We start from the raw sequence: 21,607 nt of genomic DNA on the forward strand, positions 1-21,607 counted from the left end.
CTCTATTTTATTTTGCCAACAAAATTTAAAAACCAGTGTACTTTTATGGTTGAAAGTCTTGCATATATTCTTTATCCTGCTTCTCTAAACTACAATGTGAATAAATTTAAATCCAACATTTTAGAATTTGTGTATATAAAATTTAAGTGTTATTTTCCCAGAATTGAGCTATTCACATTATTTTAAGTACACAACTTACCAAAACTTTTTTCCCTCCTACTTAATGAATCCAGAAATTACAACCAATTTTACTTCTACTCTTTATAACTGTATGTCTAGCCCCGAAGAATCTTATTCAGGTAAGTAAGTAGATCAGACTGCAAAGCTTTTTTTTTTTTCTTTTTAAGGATTTTATTTATTCATGAAACACAGAGAGAGAGGCAGAGACATAGGCAGAGGGAGAAGCCCTGCAGGGAGCATGATGCAGGACTCGATCCCAGGATCCTGGGATCACAACCTGAGCCATAGGCAGACGCTCCAACCACTGAGCAACCCAGGTGCCCGGAAAAAAGCTTTTCTGATGTTACTCAACTCGTTGAGAACCTCCTGAGTAATTTGCTTAAAAAATACATACAGATCTAACAAAAAGGGGTTATTTTTAGTAATGCATCAAAGTAACTATCAATTGGGTGGAAAGCCAAGAACTGGGAAATCATGTGACCTCCAAAAGGATCTGGTACCTAATTATTAGAAATTCATTTTCTGACCTCAATCCCAATGTTTCAAAATATTCCTTTCTTATGCAGCTTGGAGGCTTTTCATGTTTTGAGGCAACACACCACAGTAAGAATAGAGAGAGGTGTGCTTTTCTTTGTAAAGCAGGGAAGATTAATGGTGGGAAGAAGTGGAAAGGGCAGATCATAATGATAGCTTCCACCAACGGCTTCAGCATAGAGGAGGCAGACTAGAGGCAGAGGACCAGCATCCACACTGGCAGACTTCAGGAAGGTTTTCTGCATCCAAGCTGAAGACCACTAACTTACTTCTCAAGAACCCCTCTATCTCTTCCAATCTATTGGCACTGTTACAAAGCTCGGCTCCTGCAGTAACTACTGCCCTAAGTTAAGGGTAGTGCTCTATTTATCTTCCTTCCTCCAATTCACTCTGCTGAAAAGTAGTTAGTTCATCAACGTTTCTTTGAAGGTAGTGTCATTTCCTTTTTGGTGGCTGTTTTAAAGCCTTGTTTGTTTGCAGTTTTTAGCTGTTTCATTGTGACATACTTGGGAATGGTTTCATCTGCGTTTATCCTGCTTGAGATTCAAAGAGATGCCTGAATCTAAGAGTTGCCATCTTGCAATAATTTTGAAAATTTCTGGTCAATCCCTCTTCAAATACTGCTGTGTCCCCCTTTTCTGTTCTCTGTGATTCCAATTACATCTTGCTACAGATATTCTGGCTTTCCCCAGTTAACAATTTCCACCTATTTGTCTATTAATATGTATTATTTGTTACTATTTCTTATTTTCTTATTTATTATTACTAAGATATAATTCACATATGATTTATGTCCATTAACACAATTCAATGTTTTTAAAGTATACCTACAGACTTGTGCAACCATCATAATGAAGTTTTGAAACATTTTCATGATCCCCAAAAGAAACCCTGTACGCATTAGCAGTCAAATGTCATTCTCCAGCTATCCCTCCCTGCCAGTGCCTGGCTACAAGTAATCTACCTTCTGCCTTTATGGATTTCCTTATTCTGAACATCTCAATAAAGGGAATCATACAATATGTGGTCTTTTGTGACCGACTTCTTTTCCTTAGCATGATGTTCTTAAGATTCATCATATCATAACATATACTGGTAGTTCATTCCTTTTTTATTGTGGTAAAATTTTACCATTTTAACTATTTTTAAGTTTACAGTGGCATTAAGTATATTCATAATGTTTTGCAAATATTACCAAATATCTGTGTGCAGAGCTTTTTCACTATCCTAAACAAAAACCCTACACCCATTAAACAATAAACTCCTACTCCCCTCACCCCCAGCTGATGTCTATTTTGTTTTTTATATCAATGAATTTGCCTATCCTAGATATCTCATATAAGTAGAAAGATACAAAATGTGTCCTTTTGTATATAGTTGATTTTACTTAGCATATTCCCAGGGTTTCATTCATATTGAAGCATGTAATAGAATTTCATGTTGTTTTATGGCTGGATAATATAGCATTGCATGAATATACCACATTTTGCTTACCCATTCATTAGACAATAGGCATTTGGGATTTTTCCTTTTGGGGGAGCTATTAAGAATAATGCTGCTACAAACATTTGTGTACAAATTTTTGAGTGGGTGTACATTTTTGTTTCTCTTGGCTATATACTCAGAAAAAGCATATAATGCAAGTCAACGGCCATTCATTATCAAAACTTTTAACAAGCTGGGATAAAAAGCAATCTAATTAAGGATATCTATGAAAAGCCCTCTGCTAACTTTGTACTTAGTGATAAAATATTAAAGGTCCCCCCCTCACCAAACTTGACAAAAAGGGCAGGGATGCCCACTCTAACTACTTTCATTCAACACTGTACTTAATAATCCTAACCAGTGTACCAAGGCAAGAAAAAGAAGCAAGTGGTATAAAGATCAGAAAGGAAGAAGTAAAGCTGTCTGTTTATGGATTACATGATTATTTATAGACAAGTCTTAAGAAATCTACAAACAACTATTAGAACTGATAGCTTTGACAAGGTAACAGGATATAAAATTAATACACAAAAATCAATTCTACTTCTATATTCTAGCAAAATACTGGAACATCAAGTGTTCATGGAAAAAAGAACAAATTATACTACTCGACTTACTACAGAACTATATTAATTAGGACTATGTAGTAATGGCCTACAGATACCCAAATAAATCAATGGAATAATATAGAGAGCCCAGAAATACACACATATTTTTTAGGTCATTTGATATTTGACAAAAGGCACCAAAGCAATGCAGTGGGGATGGAAAATATTTCCAATAAATGGTGATGAGAACACTTGCTATCCATATGGAAAAGAAAAAAAATCATTAAATTTAACCCCCTACTTATAAGTATTCATTAATTAAAGATGGATCTTAGAACTAAATGTGAAAGCTACAATTATAAAGCTTCTAGAAGACACAAAAGATTATCTTTGTGTCATATAGAAATCGAGGTTTTCTAGACAAAACCAAAAAGCAAGAACCATAAAAGAAAAGCAAGTACCTCTCAAAGAATCTATATACAGACTACCAAAGAACCTTTATAGCTCCCTAATAAAAAGGAATAATGCAATGGAAAAAAAAAAACAGGCAAAAATGCAGAATTGATATTTTATAAAGGAAAATGTAAGAAGGCCAAATAGTACAGGAAAAAGTGCTCAGCAGCAACAGTCATGAAAGAAATGGAATTACAACCATAATGAGATCATCACTACATACTTCTAGAATGACTACAATTAAAATGACAACTCTAAATGTTGGTAAGAATGTGGATCAACCAACACTCCCTTGCTTTACTGGTGTGGGGGTAAAGCAGTACCAACAGCTGGGAAAAGAGGACCACTGTGATTCACAAAAACAATGGATGAAAGAAGCTTTACACACAAAAGTACGTATTGTAGGATTCCTTTTAGATCAAGTCCTCGATCAGGCAAAACTGATCTATGCTGAAATAATCACAACAGTGGCTACTCCGGAAGGAGGCGAGGTAGGATCACATGGGATGTGCATGGGGGATTTTCACTGTCATCTTCACAGGTCTGGGGCGGGGGGCACATCTGTGAAATCTCACAAAACCGTACACTTAGGATTTATACACACACCAGTGTGTAAATTTTATCTGAAAACCTAAACTGACACCAAATTCCATTCATGACTACATACTGAAGTGTTCAGGGAGTGAAAGTTACTGGTGCCTGAAACATCTTTTTTTTTTTTTTAAAGATTTTATTTATTCGAGATTCAAAAAGATTAAGAACTTTTTCAAAAAAAAAAAAAACTTTTTCTACGTAAAAAAGTAAGATCAACATTTTTTGGTCACCATGGAGAGAATATGAAATTATAATTTGAGACTTTTTAATATTCAAAGGCAGCATTAAAAATCATAAAAGTAAAAAAAAAAAAAGAATAGCAACAAAAATCAAATCTAATAGTTTTAGGGAGATAGGGCACTATGCATACCCAATAATGTATAATACACTCTGAAAAAGTTAAGAATTTTAAACATGATTTTTAAAAACTTACCCTTTCTGCTTCAAAGGTAATTCAAGTTTAAATATGGTAGCATCATTAACAACTGCTTTATATGCCTGCAAAGAATTTACAATGAAATGAACATTATTTTTAATATTTAAAATACAGTTCAATATTTTAATGGTGTCTGTGTCCTGATAGAAGTTTTTAAGTCATGACTTTAGCGTGCTCCCTCTCACATCAGGACTATCATTATTTTCACATGGAGGGTCTCAACAGTGCCTGACAACTACTCTGTGCACATACTCTCCCAGAACATCCTTCATACACTGCCTTTCCCTTCAGCCTCTTACACTTCCTCCCCTGTGAGACCTAGAGCTGAGAATGTGGCTCAGTATTGTTAATAAAAACTCCCCACTGAGTGGGTTGCCCGACATGGGACTTGATTCCAAGACTCTGGGGATCATGACCTAAGCCGAAGGCAGACGCTTCACTGACTTAGCCCCCCAGGTGTCTCCAAACATATCATTATTTAAATCTTAACATTTTCTCTTGCCTTTGCTCATCTCCAGCTCCTGTGTCACTTCTTTCTCTCAGCTAAACTCCTGGAAGAATTACCTAATGCATGGTCTCCACTTTTTCTACCACCACTCCTATTGGAAAAACCCTCCCAACCAGGCTTTCGTACCACTGCTCAATTTAATCATTCTTGCCAAAGTCACACACAACCTCCATGCTGCTGAAGACAAAGCTTAATCCCCACCTTAACGGACAAAACAGCATTTTAAACCAGCACATCACACCCTCCTCTGGAACTTGTCATCTACGATGATGTACTCTCCTGGTCATTCCACCCGTTATCCTCTCTCTGCATGAAAGCTGGTTCTTCATCTTTCTCCTAACAAAAATGACAGTGCCCCAGGCCAGTCCTTGGATCTTTTCTCTTTTCTTTTTTTTTTTTTTTTAAAGGTTTTATTTATTTATTCATGATAGTCACAGAGAGAGAGAGAGAGAGAGAGGCAGAGACACAGGCAGAGGGAGAAGCAGGCTCCATGCACCAGGAGCCCGACGTGGGACTCGATCCCGGGTCTCCAGGATCGCGCCCTGGGCCAAAGGCAGGCGCCAAACCGCTGCGCCATCCAGGGATCCCCTCTCTTTTCTATCTTTACTCAACACACTGGTGGTCATGGCCAGTGTCAGTGCTTTAAATGCCACCCATACGCTAAAGCTCCCAAATTTATTATTTCGGGTCTATTCTTTCCCTTACATGCCCAACTTGACATTGCCACATGGATGTTTAATAAACATTTCGAAGTTAACAGTCCCAAACTGAGTTCCTAATCTCCTTACAGCCATCCCTCCGAAAACCTGCTTCTCCTTTGGTCTTCTGCATCTCAGCAAGCTTCTTAGCAAAACAAAAAACTGTCATCCCCAACTGTCTCTTTTTAGCACATTCTACATCTGATTAATTAGTAAATTGTGTATAGTTTGTTGTCATAATCAGCATTCAACCAATTTTAAAGACCCCTACCCACTATCATTCTGGGCCAAGCCTCCATCATTACCTATAAATGAATTATTTAAATAGGTTCTTAGCCAATTTTCTTACTTCTTCTCTTGACCCCCTTTAGTCTTTTTTTTTTTTTTCAGCAACCAAAGGATCCTGTAAAAATGCAAATCCTATCCATTCTGTTCAAAACCTTCCAATGACTTTCAATCCTACTCAGGGTGAAAACCAAACTCCTTCCACAGCTCAGTGTCTCACATGACCTGGCCTCCTATTACCTCTCAATCCACTCAGGCCACAGTGACCTTTTTCTCTCCTGTTCCTGGAATAGGATGGGTATATTCCTGCCTTACAGCTTTTGAATCTGCTGTCCCCTCTTCTCCCAGATAACCACATGATTTTATTTCCTAATCACTTTCAATGCTGATTCAAATGTCCCCTCCATGAAGGCTTTGCTGGCCACTCCATTTAATATTTCAAACTCACTGCCTCCATCCTCCCTTAACTTCTTTCCTACTCTCTCTCTACCTACAAACAGAGTGAGAAAAAAAAAAACCCTACTGGAGAAAGTTGATTGTCTTTATAGAGCTACAGAAAGGAAAAAAAAAAATCAAACTTGGGAAATAAGAAAGGTAGATGAAGGTGAAAAAATGGATGGTAATTTTTAGAGATAGGTTTGTTATATTTATGATGTTTAAAAAGATAAAACCCGGGGATCCCTGGGTGGCTCAATGGTTTGGCACCTGCCTTTGGCCCAGGGCACGATCCTGGAGTCCCAGGATCGAGTCCCGCGTTAGGCTCCCGGCATGGAGCCTGCTTGTCCCTCCTCCTGTGTCTCTGCCTCTCTCTCTCTCGCTCTATCATAAATAAATAAATAAATCTTAAAAAAAAAAAAAAAAAGATAAAACCCTGTGGCTCAGTTAAGCATCTGACTCTTTTTCAGCTCAGGTTGTAATCTCATGGTCCTGGAATTGAGTTCTGCGTTGGGCTCTGCACTCAGCAGGGAATCTGCTTGAGAGTCTCTCTTTCCTGCTTCCCATCCCCTATGTACACTTTCTCGCTTTAAATTAAAAACAAAGGGATCCCTGGGTGGCGCAGCGGTTTGGCGCCTGCCTTTGGCCCAGGGCGCGATCCTGGAGACCCGGGATCGAATCCCACATCAGGCTCCCGGTGCATGGAGCCTGCTTCTCCCTCTGCCTGTGTCTCTGCCTCTCTCTCTCTCTCTGTGTGTGTGACTATCATAAATAAATAAAAATTAAAAAAAAAAAAATTAAAATAAATAAATAAATAAATTAAAAACAAAAACAAAAACAAAAACAAACAAACAAACAAAACCTTAAAAAGATAAAACCCTAAGGATAATACTATGTTTTATTATTATCATACGAATAAGGACAGGAAAAAGGATAAGAGAAGCAGGATAAATGTGACATAATACCCCGGAGTCCTATGAAAAGAGGACAGAAGAATCTAAACACTACTTAGGGACAGGATGTAGGGGAAGGCAGGGTATCAAGAAAGTTCCAGAAGTGTACTTTGAGGTGGGTCTTAAAGGATAGATGAATAGATACTCAATTAAAAAAAAATTTTAAACATTCCCCCAAAAATGAGGAAGAGAACAATTTTCTTCTTCTTCTTTTTTTTTTTTTAAGATTTTATTTCTTTATTCATGAGAGACACACAGAGAGAGAGGCAGAGACACAGGCAGAGGGAGAAACAGGCTCATGCAGGGAGCCCAATGTGGGACTTGATCCTCCAACCCCGGATCAGGCCCTCAGCCAAAGGCAAACACTCAACCACTGAGCTACCCAGGCATCCCAAGAGCAATTTTCTAGCTAGATTCTAGTTCATAAGCATAACTAATTCTTATAAAAAACATATAACCAACCAAATATAATAAAAATGACTGTCCTCCACTGATAAAAAAAATCTGAGTTGTTAGGTTTTTAGTTTGTAATTTAGTAGCATGTTGCAAGCTTCTCTTTAAAAGTAAATTATGACAATAGTGTTAATATATAAGAATATATACCTTATCTCTTGCAGTAAGAAATCGCGGATCATCTTGAAAAGCTTCCTTGACGAGTTTACTAAATCTATTAAATAATGTAAGTAACTGCTCAACATATTTCTCAGAGTCCTAAAAATAAAATATTTTATACTCAATTGAGTTTTTAAAAAAGAAAATACCAAAAATGACAACATATAAACGTAATTTTAAGTAAGCACTATAGCTCTAAAATTTGGGAAATTCTCTGAAAAATTTTTTCTTGATATTCAACAGTGTTCCAACATTATTGTTTTGTCATCAATTGCTATTTTAAATATCCAGTCCCATATTTTAAAAACCCTGACATACATCCATTACTGCTATTGAGGAAACTTACAGTAGTAATAGTTTCAGCAGCTGCTACCATATCTGCCAGGCCAGCACTAATGATATGTTCCTCCAAGTCTTTCAACATTGGCTCTATCCCATTGGGAACTTTGTCCATCAATGAAAACATTAAATGTAATTCTGAAACGACAGAATGCATTCATGTAATCATCTCATCCATCAAACTAAATTTTCTCTTTGATTTGTATCTTGGGTCTAGAATGCCTAGGATGGTAAAAGTCTGGAGAAATATTAGTTGGAAACTGAGAACCTTAACAATATTCTGTGGGTACAATTAGTTTAAAGAGTTGTTATACCAAGTACTATAACCTACTGATTACCTTCTCTGTCTAGCCAAAATTATTTTTAAAAGAAACTCTAATTAAAAGTAATCACACATCACAAAATCTAACTCCTCTTAAAAAGCAAGTCATTTGACCTTCAACTCCATGGAATATTTTTTATTCAAAGAAGGACAAAAGTTTATGCAGAAGGGTAATATATTCCATAAAGTAGATACAATATTAAATACATAGCACCACATCATCAAGTGGCAAAAAAAAATCATATTAGACTATTCAAAGTAATGATTATAAAAGTGTATTTGAGATAACATAAAACTATTCAGAAGGAATTTTTCGGGGTATAAAAGCACCTTCTCATGTTTTGCCATTTAACTGATCTTCACAAAAATCTTATTGCACAGAACCGTTACCACTAAATAAGTCCTTTTGAAGGGAGTCCAACATGGATCAGTAATAACTATTTAGCTTGGCAAACAAAAATTCAAATATTTCGTTTATGCCCATGAGCTTTTTCACTACCAAACCACAACTGTATGAACCTAAGTGAACTGAAATACATACTTTAAATGAAACTAGAGATTAAATATGACCTTGCAAATATACACAATGAAATCCGGAGAGGAATACAATCAAAGTGTTAAAAGTTATTATCTCCATGTAGTAAGAATATAGGTTATTTCTACCATATTCCTTTTGGTTGTAATATATTTGCAACCTCCCAAAATATATCTTGATTAAGAAAACATGTCAGTAACAAGAAAGTACATTTGCAGAAATCTTAAATTGTAACATATTTTAGGGGAGAGGCACAAAGATCATTAACATGTGTATTACTTTCTACAAATATTCACCACAAAGTTCCACAAAAAGTCAACTACCTCATTCTATCCTCTCCCAGATGTTTATCATTTAAATTCGTCTTTAAAAGCAGAGCCTTACATCTGAGAACAAACTGAAATCCACTCCCATCCTCTACACACAAGTACTGATACCTAAGGGGGGAATGTTTAAAATCTAAGTTTGTAACTGTCTTTACAGTACTGCTGTGTCAAATATTTTATCATTTTCTTTAAGCACAGTTTGCTGTAACAAATATACCTATGTATAAAAGGATGATCTAACAGCAACTTATTAAAAGTTATCTGCTTCAAAGATACTTCTTAAAAGATTACGAGAACTTTATGAGATGTTTTACCTACTTTCAGTTTCATTTCGCTTGATCATGCCTTGGCACTCTGCTAAGATAGTCTCTTTAAAGGATGTCACCAGGGCATTTACACAGCATTCCATGAGCTGAAATATATAAAAAATTGGTCAAAGCTACTGTAAGCACAAACCTATTCCACCCCACTTTGCTTTTTAGCTCCATAAAACCATACTGTTCAACAATAGCAAGAAATTAAGTATAATGAAAGTAGATTTTACTTACTTTTAGTACAGGAACATTGAAGATGAATACTGTATACTAATTTACTAAGGTATATTTACCCCAAGAAAAAGGCTACAGAACTTATGTTCTCTTTAGAAATTTTAACAGAAGTCCCCAAGGAGAGGAGGAAAAAAAAAAAACTGAAAAATATGCAAAACAAAATGAGAAAAATAAACTTGGATGAATTTCTATCTGGAGAGGACATGTGTTAAAATTAAATTCTAAAATTATAAATACAGTCATTCAACAAACCATCCCTGGATGCCTACTACGTGCAGGCACCGAAAGAAGTGGTTAGGAGAAAAAGAAAACTAAAATATAATCCCCGCTTTGGAGGAGGAGCACTATCTAATTAAGGATAAGGAAGAAAGGAAACATACACTAATATACAACTCAGTTTAAAAATAGATCTGCCCTACGACCCAGCAATTGCACTGCTGGGGAGTTACCCCAAAGATACAGATGCAGTGAAACGCCAGGACACCTGCACCCCGATGTTTATAGCAGCAATGTCCACAAAAGCCAAACTGTGGAAGGAGCCTCGGTGTCCATCGAAAGATGAATGGATAAAGAAGATGTGGTCTATGTATACAATAGAATATTACTCAGCCATTAGAAATGACAAATACCCACCATTTGCTTCAACGTGGATGGAACTGGAGGGTATTATGCTGAGTGAAATAAGTCAATCAGAGAAGGACAAACATTATATGGTCTCATTCATTTGGGGAATATAAAAAATAGTGAAAGAGAATAAAGGGGAAAGGAGAGAAAATGATTGGGAAATATCAGGGAGGGAGACAGAACATGAGAGACTCCTAACTCTGGGAAACGAACTAGGGGTGGTGGAAAGGGAGGTGGGCAGGGGGTGGGGGTGACTGCGTGACGGGCAGAGAGGGAGGCACTTGATGGGATGAGCACTGGGTGTTATTCTATATGTTGGCAAATTGAACACCAATAAAAAATAAATTTATAAAAATAAATAAATAAAATACAACTCAGTTAAGTGGCAGAACACACACACACACTTACATGCAACAAAAAAACAGGAACTACGTACTTCATTCTGAGGTAGTAAAAAAGGTCTCATCTACAAGATGAAATCTAAATTGAATCTTGAAAAATAATCACAAGTCCAAAATGGACTGAGTATTGTAGGAATAAGAAGCTGAATATAGCAGGGAATAAACAGAGACTGGAAGAGAAACTAGAAAGGGAGGCTGGAGCCAGATCATAAAGGACAATCTATGGTTTGGGATTTTATTCTATAGGTAGGGTAGGGAAGAAAGAATCAAAGGTTTTAAACAGAAGGTCAATGCAATGAACTTCTATTTCCCCCAACAGTAGACTGGTCAACACGGCTGTTGAAATATTCCAAGTAACATGGCCAGGGTCTGGTGTTCTAGGCGATCCTCAATATAGTCAACCCCATCCATCCCACCCCCCCACTGTCCCTCCGGTCATATAATTACATATTCTTCTTGCAGGCATCAAATAAAATGAATAGGTCGTGAGCACTAAAGCATGGCACACTAAGGCTGGTATTTATCTTAAAAAGTTCTTTGTTAAAAATTCTCCTTGGAATTGACATGATGCTGATAACAACTGAAGCTAAATTTGGGTAACGGGGATTCATTATATTATTCTGCCTACGTTTTCAATGTTTAAAAATTTCTGTAATAGAAGTTTTTTTCAGGTGCCTTTTTGAGAATGATGCTAACAACTTACAACCCATGGATGTCAATTTTCTAAAAGAAACAATACACACAAAAAGTCGTTGAGGAAGTTCTGCCTTGCCAAGGTGGGAAGGTCTGTCCCAACTCCTGAGTCATCTCCTCCTGTACCAGCTCTGGAACATGATGGCCGAGCACTCCCGCCCGCGGCAGCGAGGCCAGACTGAGAACAGGTCAATCTAAGTACATAGAACTAAGGGGGAAGAGAGAGAACATGCAGTCGGAATGAGCCCCATGCCTGTCACTTCATCCCCAGTTTCTACTTCACTGAAAAGTCACACTTGAACGTAAAGTGTAGTAGTCCAACTTTTACAAATTCCAACAATCCAGCGTGTTTCCAACTGTTCTGAATTGTGTCAACGGCTATAACTGGCTTTAACAACACAGAACAGAAAAAAGCAGAGTGCATCATACATGATAACACTGAATAAGATTTCATAGAACGTTTTAGATATGTACAAATAAGCGCCGTGTATACTAAGCCACAAAACAAAATGTCTTTCTTACTGTGGGTTACAGTGAGGATGAAAAGGAGGACAAGATAACTGAACAAAGTGAGCAGAATCTACTATGTGCTTAGATGACAGGAGCTAGGGAGTCTGTTGAGGCAGTTTCTAGTTTGAGAGAACTAATTCTAATTACTATCACAGGTATCTTTTAATGAGCACTTACTCTGTACCAAGCATTGTGCTAGTGCTTTGCATACATTATCCTATTTAATCACACAGCCACCTTATAAAGCAGATACTTAACACATAAGGAAACAAGCTCAGAGAGGCTAAGTGTTACACAGGTCACCAGGTCTTGTCAAGTGAGGCCAGGTTTGTGACTCCACAGTCTACAGTTTCTGTTACTAAGTAACAGAGCAAGTATATACTTAGTGATGGCTACATGCTGAGAACAGGCTTAAGTGCTGTAATGAAAAGAGAAGTATAAAACATGGTTTATACCTTCAATAATCTTACAGTCCAGCTAGGGACATGTAAGTATATATCTAAAACTTGCGTATAATTCCCATATAACAGAGGAACATTAAAAGAAATTCAACCTGCAAAGATGTGGAAATGCATCCATATTATATACTACCAACTTCACGAGGGCAGAGACTATGTTTGTCCATAGCTGTGTATTCATGGCCCCAGGCACAGCTATAATTTGCTACTAAATCTAGTGGTAGAAACAAGAGGTACAGTGGGAATTCAAGTAAGAGGAAGCTAATGAATTTGCAGTGACTTTATCACAAGATGGACTATAAGGATTCTAAAGGATTTAAACAGGTAGAGGAAAAATAGAAAGTAAAACACTAAGAAAACAAGTTAAAAAATTCTTAAACATGAATCCAAGAAAAAAAATGAATAGAATATTAAGAATGAGGAAATATTTACTGGAGTAGAATGACTCTTGCTGGACAGTATTAAGTTAGAAAAATAGGTTAGGGCCAAATTATGGAGAGTGTTGAACATTAGATATAAGAAATAATGTTACTATGGTTTCTGAATAAAGAAGTAAAATAATGAAAGTGATGTTTATGAAAGATTAGACTGAACTCAAAAAAGAAGAAATATAAATGGTCTGTAATAATAAAGATGCTTAGCCTCAGTAATTTTTAAATGCACATAAAATTTTTATTTATTTATTTATTTATTTATTTATTTATTTATTTATTTATTTATGATAGTCACACAGAGAGAGAGAGAGAGAGGCAGAGACATACGCAGAGGGAGAAGCAGGCTCCATGCACCGGGAGCCCGACGTGGGATTCGATCCCGGGTCTCCAGGATTGCGCCCTGGGCCAAAGGCAGGCGCCAAACCGCTGCGCCACCCAGGGATCCCCCATAAAATTTTTTAAAAATCTAAACTAGGAGTTTGTCACAATTAATAGACTGACAAAACCCAGATTAGCAAAGATAAACAGGCACATTATTGATGAAAGTTAAGAATTACTACCTTTCTGAAGATCGGTTTGGTATTATTATGTAGCCATTTGTAAAAGGTGCATACCCCTGGCTTCAGCAATTTCATTTCTAGTAAATTCCATTCCAAGAGAATGTCACATGTGTACACAAAAATATTAAAGAGATAAAGGCATAGAAGGATGTCCTAGGAAATACTATTCATAAGAAATAAACTACATAATAACAATAATGAAAATGCCCATTATTAGAGAATACATTAGGTACATTTACTAAATATATATAATAAAATACATAGACATTGGAAATCATGTTATAATAAACTTCTGTGTTTTATAGGGCAAAATATGCATGATGTCATAAATTTCTTTTCAAAGATGGAAATAAGGAGGAAGGAAGGAAAGAAGGAAGGAAGGAAAGGGAAGAGGAAAGGAAAGAAAACAGGCAACAAGCAAACAGAACAAGATGAGGATCATGGCTAAAACCGGGGGCTGGGGTTCATTGTACAGTTTTCTCTACTTTTATAAATATTTGAAAACTTTCCTAACAAGGCTTTTCTTTTAAATAAGGAGATTAATTATGATATAAATCCCCAGGAGATGAAAAATCCTTTAGAGAACTATTCTATGTGGGCAGAAAGGGAAACTGCGAGGTGGTTTCTCCTTGTTGCAAATGAGTCTTATCTTACAAGAAGGTCAGTTCCGTGAGGGCAGAGACCACGTTACTTCTCTTTCATATTTCTCTCCCATCATTTACCAAAATACTATGTACAGAATCAACCCTAAATATATACTTTTATTTGTAAAATACATCTCGAATGGAAAGGGTAGTGATAAACGATCTCTCTCACCTTGTATTCCCTTTCTGTCTCCTTTTGCTAGCTTCCGTGAAGAAAAAAACTTTTTTGCCACATGCCATCAACTCCTGTATTTTTGCCTGAGATGAGCACAACTTCTAAATCCAGAGAAATCTCTCCCCAGAGGTCTGCAAGGTGAAACACTTTAACTATCAATGTGCTTGATGTTTTACCTTCCTCTATAGCAAAACTCTTCAAAGATGATGCCTGCCATAAAACACAGCGGGCACTCAGTATCTGGGGAATGAATGGATGTATAGGTCTGTGAAGATGAAAGGCGGGACAGGGAGGCTAAGTGATGTAGTAGAGTCTTCTTTTACTGGTATTCAATTTGTACAATTAAATTCCACTTCACTGAAACTTATTACAAAGCAACAAGAATGGTTCTAATTTTTTGTTATTTAAATCTGTACAAGTAATAATTTGCTTTAGCTCAACTCTAAATAGGAAATGAACTAAAAACTATCCTAGGTTTCTCCACTTTAAGATTTTACTTTATTATTATAAGGTCTTCAGCCATATACGGATACCTGTAACGTTCTCAAGAATTAACTTAATCTATGCACGGTAGGTTATTCTCAAAATCAATTTCCCTTGGCCTTTCTAGCTTGGTTAATATTTCTTTATTTTATTTACCATTATACCTAGTGGTACTTCCTTCATTTCTCAACTACTTACATAGCAACCATATAGAGCAATGAAGACTCAGACTTACTCACCTTGACTTTTTCGAAATCACCCTTAATATACTAAAATACTAACAGTTAACAAATACTGTCTCTAATGTTTATAATCTGTGATTTGTGACCAGGGTACTAACTTAGCTTTTTTAATCAATGTTTCATGTGAACACTAAGATAGTTCCTAACTGTCTTAGAATCAGTCACGTTCCCCAAACCTGAGCTCTAACAGTAAAAACTACCATGACAGGCACAGTGTTTTACTAAACTCTGATAACACATGTTGGGTATTACACCATTTTACAGTTAAGAAAATAGATTACAAAGGCTGAATAACTTGCCAAAAAGCGCACTGCTTGTAAAATGACAACAAAGGAATTCAAATCCTCACCTGATTCCAACACATATGCCCCTAATAAAAGAATACACTCCTTCCCTGTCAATGCCTTGGTCTTTGTGAAGTGATGAAGACTTGCTACCACCAATCCATTCTCTAGTCCCTTACTCTGCTGTATAAACAACCTATTTTATTTTAGTGTCACTCTGAAGCCAGGAACCAAATCAGTATTATTACCCACAACTCACACAAGGCCTAACATATTTTAAGTGCATAATAAATATTAACTGAATGCCCCCAGGGAATGCCAAGGTAAGTAGGACAATCACCTAAAACACAAATAGTCATAGAAAAAGTTTTATTTTTTATTTATTTTTTTAAAAGATTTTATTTATTCATGAGAGACACACACAGAGAGAAAGATGCAGAGATACAGGCAGAGGGAGAAGCAGGCTCCACACAGGGAGCCTGATGTGGGACTCGATCCTGGGTCTCCAGGATCACACCCTGGGCTGACGGCAGCGCTAAACCGCTGAGCCACCTGGACTGCCGGATAAGGTTTTAAAGTTACTTCAGTTTAAATCTTTTTCTCACTTCTTTATTATTGTTTCACTTTCTTCTGTCAATCATGTCTCTCCAGCAGACAGCTCTGGAGCCTTTCTCCTAGTTTTATTTATTTATTTTTTTTATTTTTTATTTTTTTTTTTATTATTATTTTTTTTTCTTTCTCCTAGTTTTAAAAACACTCTGCTGCTCATGTGCTACAGGATCATCCACCGATAATCAAGCTTATTAGAACTGTGTGCGTAACTGGATCTGAGTGGGGCTCTATAGTGGTCCTATCACCAAAACCCAGCACCCTGGGCTCCCAGCTTCCAGCAGAACACTCAGCCACTCAGGACTCTTGCACTGGCTGACTTTTCAGGTTCTCCACTGAATTACAAGAATGTAAGGCTGCTTTAAGGGCTACCCTCTAGATAAATCAAATTCTACTATATTATACATGCTTCAGACACATACACAGACACTGAAGCGTGCCCGTACATGTGCACAAAGATGCATAAAGCATCTGATCCAAGCCTGGGCCCTCAGCTCAAGCTGGGCTCATTAAAACCTCGGAGCGAGACTCCTATCTTCTCTCAGGTCACAAACTGAAGGACAGTCTGGCAGCAACCATAGCCCCCACTTCAACAACAACAACAGAAACACTAACACTAAATCCAGATAGCCTTCATGTTAATGTGATCCTTGCACTTCCCACAGTGGATTTTAGATGACCTAATACATTTACCTTTTTTGTCTGAGATGTGTTCTTGCTCCTTACAACCAAGAGTGTGGACTACACATGTGTGAGTGCCATACACATATTCAAATTTATGTATCAGACTTTTTGATTCTTCCTTACACAGCTCCTACGTGCTTATTCACATTATACTTAGGAACTCAGGACCCAGAATTGGACTTAATTAGATGCCCAGCTTCACGATGTCCTGGCTGTCTGAGGTTAACCTCCTGCACTGTCTGACCCTCAGTTTCCTTACTTATAAAAGAGAAACAATGACAGCACCTATGTACTAGTTCTCCCTCCAAAAGACATCCTCAATCCCTCCACTGCCATCAACACCTCTCACTTATAGTTCATACTTCAAATACCCAACTACAACACAAATGCTCTTTCATAATATGAAAATTAGGTCATATCAGCTCTTTGCTTAAAACCCTTGAACAGCTGCCCATTGCACTGAGCTCTTGCTCCCTCTCCCCTCTATTTGGAGCACTCGCGTCCCCTCACCCACCACACTGTGGCCACACTAACCTTTTTCTATTCCTAAAACATGCTATGCTCATTCCTGATTCACAGCTTGTACACTCGCTCTTCCCTCCATCTGGAGAGCTTTCTCAGGATTTTTGCAAGACTATATCCCTATCATTTAGGTCTTAGCTCCAATATCACTCCCTGAAAAAGACTTTCCCTGACCATATTCCATAAAACAAAAGTGAGCAACACCAGCACCAATTCACTCTCTATAGCATGAGTCTAATCTGTAAAGAACCACTTACACTGGGACACTGAAAGGACTTGGCACATACTTCCCTGGGTGCTATTAAAAATATAATCAACTGCTTGTACAGCATAAAGATTTGAGAGACAAACAAGAGCTGAGACAGATTGAATGAAAAAAGTGAAACTCCACTATTTACAGATAAGATGCCACCAAAAAACTGTCAGAATAAACAAATTTGGTGAAGCTGCAAGATATAAAATCAATATACAAAAATCTGTTAATTTCTTTGCACTAATAACAAACTATCACAAAGAAAATAATCCCATTTACAACTGCATCAAAAAGAATAAATGCCTAGGAATAAATTTAACCAAGGAGGTGAAAGAACTGTATACTGAAAACCCTAACACACGGATGAAACAAACAGAACACACGAATAAACAGAAAGATGTCCGCTGGTCATGGAACAGAAGGGTAATAGCATTAAAATGTCCATACTAACAAAAACATACACACTCAATGCAATCTCCATCAAAAGTCCAATGGCATTTTCCACAGATAAAGAACAAAAACAATCCCACAACGTGTAGAGGACCACAAAAGACCCAGCAACAGTCAGAGCAACCCTAAGCAAGAAGAACAAAGCTGGAGGCATCACCTTCCTGATTTCAAACTGTATCACAAAGCTCTAGTGTAATCAAAACAGTGTGGTAACTGGCACAAAAGCCAACACAGAGATCAATAGAGCAGAACAGAGAACCCAGAAATAAAACCACACATATATGATCAATCAATTAGTTCAGAACAAAGGAGCCAAGAATACACAATGGGGGAGGACAGTCTCTTCAATAAACAGCGCTGGGGAGCAGTCCAGGTGGCTCAGCGGTTTAGCGCCCCTTCGGCTGAGGGCGTGATCCTGGAGACCCGGGATGGAGTCCCATGTCGGGCTCCCTGCAGGGAGCCTGCTTCTCCCTCTACCTGTGTCTCTGCCTCTCTCTCTCTCTCTCTCTCTCTCTCTCTGTGTCTCATGAATAAATAAAATCTTTAAAAAATTAAAATTAAAAAAATAAACGGCACTGGGAAAACTGAACAGCCACATGCAAAAGAATGAAACCGCACCACTACCCAGCACGATACTCAAAAATTAACTCAAAATGGGGTAAAGACTTGAACATAACACCTGAAACCACAAAACTCCCAGAAGAAAACACGGGCTTAGGTAAGCTCCTTAACATAGGTCTTAGCGAGGATTCTTTTGAATATGATACCAAAAGCAAAAATAAACAAGTAGACTACATCAAACCAAAGAACTGCGGCCCAGCAAAGGAAACCACAAACACGATGAAGAGACAACCTAGTAACGGGAGAAAAAGCACTGCACATCATGTATCTATGAGGAGCTAATACCCAAAATAAACAAAGAACTCCTACAACTCAACAGCAAAAAATAAACAATCCAAATGAAAACTAGGCAGAAGATCTGCGCAGATGGTTTTCCAAAGAAGACACACAGATGGCCAACAGACATGGGAAAAGATGCTCAACATCACTCATCATCAGGGAAATGCAAACCAAAGCCACCTGAGCTATCATCTCCCACCTGTCAGAATGGCTAGGACCAAGAAGGCCAGAAATAACAAGTCTTGGCCAAGATATTGTGGAAAGGGAAGCCCTGTGCACTGCTGGTAGGAAGTAAAATGGTGCAGTTGCTGTGGAAAACAGTGCGGAGGTTCCTGGAAAAATTAAAAATAGAACTACCATATGATCCAGCAATTCCATACCCAGGTATTTATCCAAAGAAAATGAAACAGTAACTCCAAAAGATATATGCAGTCCCACGTAAACTGCAGCACCCGGCTCCACGCTGTATGTAGAGCCTGCTTAATTTTCTCTCACCTCCTCTCCCTCTGCCCCTCCCCTGCTGCAGTGTGTAAGCTCTCATTCTCTCTCTCTCTCAAAAACAAACAAACAAACAAACAAAAACTATGAGAGGAATATCCTGAGAGTAACTTTTATTGACTATACAGGATGTCAAAATCCCTTTGGGGTACAAATGTTTATTCATTAAAAAACGGGACCCTGCTTTCATTCCTAAAATAAGAGAATGGTTTAGTGTTAGGAACTCTGTCGATGTGATTTACTGAATTAGTTCAATGGAGGAAAATCCCATGTGGTCAAATCCACTGATGCTTCCCACAGTAAAAAGGTGTTCTTCATAACATGTTCCTTGTATTTTATTTTGATTTTAGCATTACAGGAAAGTTTCAAAAACAGCACAAAAGCCGACACAGAGATCAACAGAACAGAACAGAGAACCCAGAAATAAAACTACACATATATGGTCAATCAATTAGTTCTCAACAAAGGAGCCAAGAATACACAATGGGGAAGGAGTCTCTTCAATAAATGGTTCTGGGAAAATGGACGGCCACGTACAAAAGAATGAAACCGCACCACTATCCTGCACGATACTCAAAAATTAACTCAAAATGGAGTAAGACTTGAACATAACACCTGAAACCACAAAACTCCCAGAAGAAAACACGGGCTTATGTAAGCTCCTTAACATAGGACTTGGCAAGGATTCTTTTGAATATGATACCAAAAGCAAGGACAGAGAGGCAGAGACATAGTCAGAGGAAGCAGGTTTTCCCCCAGGGAGCCTGATGAGGGACTTGATCCCAGGACCCCAGGATCACACCCTGAGCCAAAGGTAGACACTCAACCACTGAGCCGCCCAGGTGCCCCTTCCCCTAATGGTAATGTCCTACACAGCACAGCTACAGTACAGCTACCCAAATTAGGGAAACAGTATGCTACTATGAATTAACTACAGATCTTATTAGAACATCACCAGTTTTTCTGCTACTGTCTCTTTTCCAGGATCTTAACAAACCCACACTGCATTCAGTTGGTGCTTAGACCTCCTACTCTCCCTTAGGCTATGGTAGTTCCTTGGTCTTTCTCTTTTTTCACCTTTTTGGTCTGTTATGATCTGGACACTTTCAAATAATACTAGTCAGTTATTGCCTAGACCGTCCTTCAATTGAATTGAAATTGTTTAATCTTAATAAAAAGAAATCATTTAATCTTTTCTCATTAGGAATAAGGTTATACATTTTTTGATGAGAATACCACAAGAATGCGGTATTTATTCTCCTCAGTGCACATATCAAGAGGTACATCACATCAGTATGTCCTGTTACTGGTGATGTTAACCTTGATTAAGATAGTGTCTTTTGGGCTTCTCCGTTGTAAACTATTTTTCCCTTAGTAAATATCTTGGGGAATATATTTTGAAACTATTAAAGTACGGCATTTTTTCTTACACTTTTGGCCATTAATTTTGATATTCATTAGCAAAGCCGGTCTGCAACAATTATTACTGTGATATCTGCCTAATAGTGATTGTCAATTTCCCTCCCTATTTATAAGGCAGAACTCTTCTGTAACAACAAGTTTGAGTATTTTCCAAATGTTTGATGGCCAGTATAAGTCATATATCTGTGTCATCTGTATCTTTTCCCAACATTTTTATATCAGATTCTTATCCATTTTTGTTTAATTTTAAAGTTCTTTATATAGCAGGGATAATAGGCCTCTCTGTGATACATATTACAAATATTTTTTCCCCAGTCAGTTCTCTTTTGACTGTTTATGGTTCTTTTTGCAATTTTAAAAATGTAGTCAAATTTACCAATCTTTCCTTTTGTTAGGTCTGATTTCTGGGTCATGTTAAAAAGCCATTCCCAAGGTTAAAGAAGAATTATTTTAGTACCTATATGATTAGATGTTTAGCATTTCAACTCTTGACCCATTTGGTGTTTGTTCTTCGGAATACTGTAATATACAAAATCATCTTTTTCCAAATGACTACTGAGTTGTCCCACCACCATATTTTAAGCCTATCTTTATTCCTAATGATATGAGATCTGACCTTTGTCACATAAAATCCTGGACTCTCTACTCCACCCCATTGATCCAGTATCCATTCATGTGCAATTACCACACTATTTAATAGAGGATGTTTTAATGTGTGGTAGGGCTTTCTCCGCATAGTTTTTTCTTTTCCAGTGTTTTCCTGGCTATTCTTACACGTTTATTTTTCCTTGTGAACTTTCATATCAACTTGTCTGAACTTTATTTTTTTTTGTCTGAACTTTATTAAATAGTTATTATTTTCATTAGCATTACAGTGAATTTATAAATTCATTTAGGGAAGAATGGTCATCTTTAGAAGCCACAGAATTTAAGAACAAGGGATGACTTTCCATCTGTTTAAGTCTACTTT

General features: G+C 37.4%; 1 protein-coding gene and 1 long non-coding RNA gene across 4 annotated transcripts in view; one reads left to right on the top strand and one right to left on the bottom strand.

Moving 5' to 3' along the window:
• CUL5 (cullin 5) overlaps positions 1-21,607 on the bottom strand; it is a 95,411-nt gene that overhangs the window by 18,638 nt on the left and 55,166 nt on the right. The window contains 4 exon segments of the mRNA XM_035717060.2: positions 4,228-4,292; positions 7,713-7,820; positions 8,068-8,198; positions 9,562-9,655. Of these exon segments, the coding sequence (XP_035572953.1) occupies positions 4,228-4,292; positions 7,713-7,820; positions 8,068-8,198; positions 9,562-9,655 (398 nt within the window).
• LOC112671404 (uncharacterized) lies at positions 3,441-17,643 on the top strand. 3 transcript variants are annotated; one of them, XR_003143603.3, is made up of 5 exons: positions 3,441-3,592; positions 7,727-7,788; positions 11,488-11,697; positions 14,319-14,428; positions 16,045-17,643. It is a non-coding gene; the product is annotated as an uncharacterized LOC112671404 (long non-coding RNA). The 3 variants fall into 3 exon arrangements; XR_007410695.1 differs by lacking the exon at positions 16,045-17,643 and adding an exon at positions 14,802-14,826; XR_004816270.1 differs by lacking the exon at positions 16,045-17,643 and having other exon boundaries at positions 14,319-14,663.

This window comes from Canis lupus, chromosome 5 (assembly GCF_003254725.2).
Source record: "Canis lupus dingo isolate Sandy chromosome 5, ASM325472v2, whole genome shotgun sequence".
In the NCBI taxonomy this organism is placed as follows: domain Eukaryota; kingdom Metazoa; phylum Chordata; class Mammalia; order Carnivora; family Canidae; genus Canis; species Canis lupus.